This window comes from Rhincodon typus, chromosome 1 (genome assembly GCF_021869965.1).
Source record: "Rhincodon typus isolate 14 chromosome 1, sRhiTyp1.1, whole genome shotgun sequence".
Lineage (NCBI taxonomy): Eukaryota > Metazoa > Chordata > Chondrichthyes > Orectolobiformes > Rhincodontidae > Rhincodon > Rhincodon typus.
This window is the reverse complement of record NC_063332.1, coordinates 174,758,863-174,767,298: the sequence shown is the minus strand read 5'-3', so window position 1 is coordinate 174,767,298 and position 8,436 is coordinate 174,758,863. Positions and strand designations below refer to the sequence as shown.

The 8,436-nt window shown below is 46.8% G+C and overlaps 1 protein-coding gene across 1 annotated transcript in view; it reads left to right on the top strand.

The window, feature by feature from the left end:
• Positions 1-8,436, top strand: part of slc4a4a (solute carrier family 4 member 4a) — a 192,188-nt gene that overhangs the window by 150,890 nt on the left and 32,862 nt on the right. Inside the window, exon 15 of the mRNA XM_048612755.1 lies at positions 2,963-3,124. Within this exon, the coding sequence (XP_048468712.1) occupies positions 2,963-3,124 (162 nt within the window). The remainder of the gene's footprint in view (positions 1-2,962; positions 3,125-8,436) is intronic.

The following is an 8,436-nucleotide window of genomic DNA, read 5'->3' as shown; positions in this document are numbered from 1 at the left end:
CCCTACCCCTACCCCAACCCAAATCCTAACCCTACCCCTACCCCAACCCAAATCCTAACCGTAACTCTTACCCTAACGCTAACCCTACCCCCAACACTTAACCCTAATCTTAACCCCAACCCCAGCCCTCACCCTAACCCTAACCTTAACTGTTTCCTCAATGGCTTAATTGGGAGAGTTGGTGGTAACATTCACATCATCTGAGTTAGAAAAGTGTGGTTTCAAAATGCAGTTCAGAAACTCGAAGTATAGAATCTGAGTTGACAGACCAAGTGCAGTTCAGAGAGTGCTGCACGGTCAGAGCAGCTGTCTCTGAGCACTGACATGATGAAAAGCACGATGTAAATTCACATCCTTTCTCACCTTGATTTCAGGAGTTGGATTCAGTCAGATCTGAAGCAGGAAAACCATTAACACATTAACTGATTGGTACGAGGTGCCAAGATGGGGAAGCACTTGGCCTTAGTCCAATCCTAATTGGAGTGACCATGTGGATCAGCCCCGCAACTACAGGAGCACCATGAGGCTGGATCCTGAACTCCTGAGCCTGGCTAACTCTCCCAATCACACAGACACAGACACACACACTCACCAAAAAAATCCCATTGTTAGGGCCTCAGGTGGAGAATTGGGCCCAGTTTCGTGCCCCACTCTTTAAAAAAATGTGGAGGCCGTAGGGAGGGTGCAAGCAGAATGAAGATCTTCATGTAAATGGATGGATTGGAGAAGGTTGGAATGCTTCCTTAGAGGAGAGAAAGTTGAGAGGACTGTTCCAGATCATGAGGGTTTTAGACAGAGTAAATAGGGGATAAACTATCCTCATTGGTAGCAAGACTGTGAACCAGGGAACAAAGATTATTGCGCTTGGCAAAAAAGCAAGCAGTAGAGACACGAGGAGAGACATCTTCATGTAGCGAGTGGTTAGAATCTAGAAGGAGCTACCTGTGAGTGTGATGGAGGCAGTCTAATCATGCCTTTCAAGAGGGAATTGGATTATTACCTGAAGAGCAAGAATGTTCAGAGTTATGAAGAAAAGTCAGAGACTGGCGTTGCTCATTTGGAGAGCTACTGCAGACAGGTTGGGCAGAATGGCCTGTTTCTGTGCTCTAACAATTCTGTGATTAATGTAAACAAATAGCAAACTTCAGTTGGATTTTCCCAACTTGGCTTTTTTGAGGTCAGGTATTTCTGACTGTGCTTTCATTCCCTTGTCACAGGTGAAGGGAGGGAATCTAATTGAAGTGTTTAAAATGATCACTGGAATTTTATTGTGTCAATAAAAAGAATTTATTTCCTGTGGGGGGAGGGGGTGGAGGGCAGATTGAAAGGGGAAGGACCTTAAACTTCAAGGCAGGGTGTTCAGGAGTGATGTCAGGGTGCATTTGTTCACACCTTAGGGAGTGACAATTTAAACCCTCTCCCTAAATAGCTGTTGAGACATGAGAATGGGGGAAGGGTCAATGGGAATTTCAAAACTTCAGACTGATAACTCCTTATTAGATGAGGGTAAGAATTAAGGACAGTAAATGAAATTCCAATAAAGATGATTATAACAGAATGGGAGAACAGACTCAGGGACTGAACTCCAAAGCTCTTTAGAGGTTTGAGGTCCACACCAATTCATTTACATCCTGACCCAAGGTACAGCAATGTGTACAGGCTCAATACAGGATTAGGATTAGGGTTGTAATCTCTCCTCACTTCCTCATCCCCACTGGTAACATCCTTTGAGCGAGAGCAGATGACAAACCGATGGTCCCTGCAGAGTGCCCCCTTTGTCCTATCCTGTTGAATTCAAGCCTGGATTTGAGCTTTGGGATCACCTGCCACTGACTTGGGCTGCTTTCCTTCCATTTACTACACGACAGTTTCAAGGATCCTCACCCTGCTGACCTTGCGCCCTGGCTTTAATCTGTTGATGATGCACTGTTCAAATAACAACATAAGAAATGGCATCGCTCAGCCCATCCGCCATTCACTGAGATCATGGCTGATCTGATCATGATCAACTCAACTTTCCTGCCTTTTACCCATAACCATGGATTCCCTTTCTCAACAAAAATCCCTTCATCACAGCCTTGAATATACTTAATGACCCAGCCCCAACAGCCCTCTGTGGTAAAGAGCTCCACAGATTCACTCCTCTCTGAGAGAAGAAATTCCTCCTCATCTCTGTCTGAAATGGGAGATACCTTATTCTGAGATGATGCCGTCTGTTCCTAGACTCTCCCACAAGGGGAAACAACCTCTCTACATCTACCCTGTCAAGTTCTCTAAGAGTCTACAATGTTTCCATAAGGTCACCTATCAATTCTTGTAAATATTTTTTATTTGTTCATGGGTTGTGAGTATCACCATTTATTGCTCATCCAAAAGTACCCAGAGGGCAACCTGGAGTCAGCCACATTGCAGTGGGTCTGGAGTCACGTGTAGGCCAGATTGGGTAAGGATGACAGATTTCCTTCCTTGAAGGGCATTCCTGAACCAGATGAGTTTTTACAACAATTGGCAGTGGTTGCCATGAGACAAAGCTTTTTAATTACAAATTTTCATTGAATTCAAATTTCACCATCTGCCACAGTGGAATTTGAACCTACGTCCTCAGAATGTTGGCCTGGAGTTCTGGATTACTAGGCCAGTGACATTACCATTGCAGCTTCACAAATATTCCGATGAGTACAAGCCTAACCTACTCAACCTCTCCTGATAAGACTCTCCTCCATACCCGGGATCAGCCGAGTGAATCTCCTCTGAACTGCCTCCAATTCTAACTTTCCTCAGATAAGGGTATGATGTGCATTCACATGGCAGTCCACTGTGTACTATTTATTGGAGGTATACACACCCATTAGGAATTGACAGGATGTACAGTAGATGTGTTGTTCTAATGCCTGTTATTGACAGTGGTTATTGTTCTGCTGGATGTCTGCTACAACTTCACCGTTTCCTGTTCTTGTTGTAGCCGACCAGTCCAAACCGTGGCTGGGTTGTACCACCCTTTGGCGGTAACCCTTGGTGGGTATGCCTAGCGTCTGGGCTCCCAGCTCTGCTCATCACCATCCTGATCTTCATGGACCAACAAGTTACTGCAGTGATCGTCAACAGGAAGGAGCACAAACTCAAGGTCAGCATCAAGTGCTTATTGGAAATGTGCTGGTGAGTCAGGCCATTCAGCGCATCATGCTCCCTTGAATGGTTTAGCCAGTTCATCACACTCTTCCCCCAAAAGTCTGGCAATATTTTTCCTTTTCACCCTTTGAAAGTTATCATCGAATTTGCTTCCTCTGCTCTTTCAGGCAGCGGTTTGTGGATTGCAACAACTCACTGCATTTCATAAACTCTCACCTCATCCTCAGGTTATTGTGCAATAACTATAAACCTGTAGCATCTGGATTTCAACTTTCCCACCAGTGGAAACTGTTTCTCCTTACTCACTTGATCTCTATCTCCCCCATGACTTTCTCCACTCTAAGGAGAACAATCCCAGCCTCAGCAGCCTCTCTGCTTCCCTGAAAAGCCCAATCTCCTGTGCACCCTCTCCTTGGAGAGGTGCAGCTTCAGGCAGGAGATCCTACACTCCACAGAAAAGAGACCAGTTTGGTGAATGGTCAGCGATGAGAGAAGTGAATCAGGCACATGTACCTCAGCTGATTGTTTCTGTTTCAACCTCCTGCTTCTGCGCCAACAGTGGTTATGTGAACTTGCCACATCTCTAACCTGTATGCTGTCTCACTCCACACGCACACACAATTATTTGTTGTAAGCTGATTTCTCAGTTTTTTTAAATCACTCAGTCTGAGATTGGTGAAACTTTAAGTAGTCATTAGCCACACAGTAAAAGACACTGACACTCCGCTCTAGCCCGACACTCCCTCTGGTCTCAATGCTCCTTTAATCCTGGATTCTGGTCCACTCCAGATTTTAATCATCCCACCAATGGTGGCTGTGCTTTCAGCTGCCTGCATCCTAAACTCTGGAATGCCCTCTCCAGCCTCTCCAGCTCTGTTTCCTCCTCTAAGACTTTCTTAAAACCCATCTCTTTGACTGACCATTCAATCACCTGCCTTTATATCATCCAGTTGCCTGTCACTTCTACACACTGCTCCATGGCCAGTATCTCTGCCTCAGGTCTGCAGCAGTGTTCCAGTGAAGCTCAGCTTGGGAACTCTACAACCTTCTGGACTCAATATTGAGCTCAACGATTTTCGTGCTTGTACTCTCCAATGTCCTTACTCCAACCCCCACACACCAGGCCTTGTTATCAGATGGGCTGCCATTATCACTAACAGTCTCCATTAACAGCTATTCACCCTCCTAGACAGATCTTTATCCACTCCTTTGTCTGTCTAACTGCGCTTCTCTTTGCTTGAGACCTATCTCCACCTGTCGTTTACTCTTCACCTCTCCCCGCCACACTACCTTCTGCATAAATTTTTCTAGCTACCCTCAGTTCTGAGCAAAGGACATTGGACCTGAAACGTTAACTCTGATTTCTCTTCACAGACGCTGCCAGACCTGCTGAGCTTTTCCATCAACTTCTGTTTTTGTTTATATGTAGTTCAGTGTCACAGCTAGTTTGGGAACGCTCCTGTTAGAAGCACTTTGGGATACTGAGCTGCACTGGTAGGAACTTAATGAGTCCACAAGGGGGTTGTCCGTTAGAGATACACAATTGGTTATGCTGCTTATGAGGTCCCACTTCGCCTCAAGTGTGGGCAGGACAGAATCAGGGAGCAGGTCCCAAGTCTACTCCAACCACAGCAGGAATTGAACCTGTGCAGTTGGCATTATTCTGAGCCACGTGCTAGCTTCACAGCAGAGCAGCCCCTGGCCTGTATTGATACTTCTCCAAAGCCAGCAAAAGTAGAAACAATATTTTTGTGATAACAAGGTGTAGAGCTGGATGAACACAGCAGGCCAAGCAGCATCAGAGGAGCAGGAAAGCTGATGTTTCGGGTCTGGACCCTTCTTCAGAAACAATATTTTTGTGTTTGAGAGATAGTAGGAACTGCAGATGCTGGAGAATCTGAGATAACAAGGCGTAGAGGTGGATGAAGACAGCAGGCCAAGCAGCATCAGAGGAGCAGGAAGGCTGACGTTTCGGGCCTAGACCCTTCTTCAGAAATGGGGGAGGGGAAGGGGGTTCTGAAATAAATAGGGAGAGAGGGGGAGGCGGATAGAAGATGGATAGAGGAGAAGATAGGTGGAGAGGAGACAGACAGGTCAAAGAGGCGGGGATGGAGCCAGTAAAGGTGAGTGTAGGTGGGGAGGTAGGGAGGAGATAGGTCAGTCCAGGGAGGACAGACAGGTCAAGGGGGCGGGATGAGGTTAGTAGTAGGAGATGGGGGTGGGGCTTGAGATGGGAGGAGGGGATAGGTGGGAGGAAGGACAGGTTAGGGAGGCAGGGACGAGCTGGGCTGGTTTTGGGATGTGGTAGGAGGAGGGGAGATTTTGAAGCTTGTGAAATCCACATTGATACCATTGGGCTGCAGGGTTCCCAAGCGGAATATGAGTTGCTGTTCCTGCAACCTTCGGGTAGCATCGTTGTGGCACTGCAGGAGGCCCAGGATGGACATGTCATTGGCAGAACGGGAGGGGGAGTTGAAATGGTTCGCGACTGGGAGGTGCAGTTGTTTATTGCGAACCGAGCGTAGGTGTTCTGCAAAGCGGTCCCCAAGCCTCCGTTTGGTTTCCCTGATGTAGAGGAGGCCACAACGGGAACAGCGGATACAGTATACCACATTAGCAGATGTGCAGGTGAACATCTGCTTGATGTGGAAAGTCTTCTTGGGGCCTGGGATGGGGGTGAGGGAGGAGGTGTGGGGGCAGGTGTAGCACTTGCTGCGGTTGCAGGGAAAAGTGCCGGGTGTGGTGGAGCTGGAGGGGAGTGTGGAGCAGACAAGGGAGTCACGGAGAGAGTTGTCCCTCCGGAAAGCAGATAAAGGTGGGGAGGGAAAGATGTCCTTGGTGGTGGGGTCGGATTGCAGATGGCGGAAGTGTCGGAGGATTATGCGTTGGATCCGGAGGTTGGTGGGGTCGTATGTGAGGACGAGGGTGTTCTGAATGTCGACATTGTCACGGTTGGGGCCAAACTGGGAAGGTGTCCTCACGTACCACCCCACCAACCTCCGGATCCACAAAGGTGGAGCGATGTTAGAGCAATGACCTTGCAGCACAAACACGGTCCCTGGTTATTACTGAATTAACTTTCGGAGTTTCCTCAGCACACCCCTCCTCCTCCTGTTCTTCCTCCTCCCCGCACCCTGCCCCCCCCCACCCCACCCCTAATTCCTTATGTGGAACAATGCTTCCTCAATGATTGTCTCTGTTAAACACATTGCCAGTTTAAATTACTTCGGTCTTTTGTACTAATCTGTGAATTAATCAGGGAGGGGTCTGTGTATCTAGGGGCAACAACAACACTTAAAATGAGGTAAATGAAGGAGAATATAGAGTCTAAAGGTTCAAAAACAAGCCAGAATATAATAAAACAAAATTACAATCAGAAAATGTTGAAAATCTTGCTCCATTCTTCATTAATCATGCGTCAGAAGTGAGTGCTTCTGTTAGACCTGCTTCCCTTATAAAACATTGACCTTTCTGCTTCGTTTTCCCATCCTGTTAACTTGCTTCTTTAAAACTATTTCAATTTAAATTTCTATTCTACGCTGCATCAGTGTTTGGGATTTTCAGCTTCACTGGTCCCAGGGGAGAGATTGAGTTACCAGCCTGTTTCACATCCCTCCTGACAACAACAACTCGCATTTACATTGCCTCTTATCACAGTAAAATGTCCCCAGATGCTTCACAGGGCTAATAACAAACAAAATATTGTCACTGAGTCACTTAAAGAGACATTAGGACAGACCACCAGAAATTCAGTTTCAAGGAGCCTCTTAAAGGAGAACAGGGAATCCCTACAGTGTGGAAACAGGCCATTCAACCCACACTAACACCCAAAGCACATCCCACCCAGACCCAACCCTCTACCCTACATTTCTCAAGGCTAATACTCCAAACCTGCACATCCCCAGACACTATGGGCAATTTAACATTACCAATCCACCTAACCTGCACATCTCCAGTCTATGGAAGGAAACCCACACAGACATGGGGAGAATGTGTAAACTCCACACAGACAGTTGCCTGAGGCTGGAATTGAACCTGGGTCCCTGGTACTGTGAGGCAGCAGTGCTAACCACTGAGCCACTGTGCCACCATCAAAGCCCCATCCTTGAAGTGGTGAAATTTGCAGTGCTACAGGGAGAGAACAGACATCATCACCTCCCCTTCGCCTTTTTGTGGATTACCTTTCACACGTGCTGACATCACTTCATCCACAGCGAAGTTTGTTTTCTTGTGGTGCATACCTTTGGGAGATTGTCATTACAGCCAGTCTCAGCATCCACACCTGTTTCATGGGACTCCTATCTTTGGAGACAAACCTCCCGGTCTGTCCTGGTAAACGTCCCGGTCTGTCCCTGTAAACCTCCCCGTCTGTCCCTGCAAACCTCCCGGTGTGTCCCTGTAAACCTCCCAGTCTGTCCCTGTAAACGTCCCGGTCTGTCCCTGCAAACCTCCCGGTGTGTCCCTGTAAATCTCGATATATGTTTGGCACGGCCCAGGAATGCTATGAGATCATGGGAAATGAAAGAGAACAAAGTCTTCTGCCTAACAAGATGATGGAGTGCCCTATTCGAGTTTCTGGCAGGTATATTTTCAGCTCAAAGAGTGAACTCATTAGTGAGGAGCATGAGGGAAGGTAGGAGCAGGTTCTCTCTCCTGCCCCAATGTACATTTTAGGAGCTGGTTCCATTCTTATTTTTCAAATAAATTGTAGTCCTCAATTATTCACATGCTTACAACTTCCACCTGTCATCCTTTCAGTAAGAGCGGGTGTGGGGTGGAATTTTGGCTGCATGTCCCTTAGTGACTCTCAATACAATCCTCTACTTCACGAGGAAAGGGTAGATAGAGCCTGTTTTTAAGAGATGTGTTGTACTACCTTGGCAAGAGATAAATTCCTGAGGTAGGGATATGAGGCATGGAATCAATAAATGTCTGCCCTTAAAAATTAAAGTCATCATGGGAGTTCAAAGGAAAATACCTGAATTTATTTAGTATCTTTCACGATCACCCAGAAGATCCCTTCGGCAAAAAAGCATTTTCAAAGTGTAGCTGTGGGAAACAGAGCAGCCAATTTTCACTCAGCAAACCCCCAGAAATTGCAATCAACAAAGTTACTGTCCATTTGTTTAAAATACTGCTTGTTGAATATTTGCTGGCACTTCAAGTAACGTTTTATCCCCATTAGGAGGCTAAAGGCCTCTCACATCAACTGGAGAAGGCAGGTCAGCCCAGAATCAAGGAAAACATCTTTCCAACAGTGCAGCACTCCCTCAGCACTGACCCTCTGACAGTGCGGCACTCCCTCAG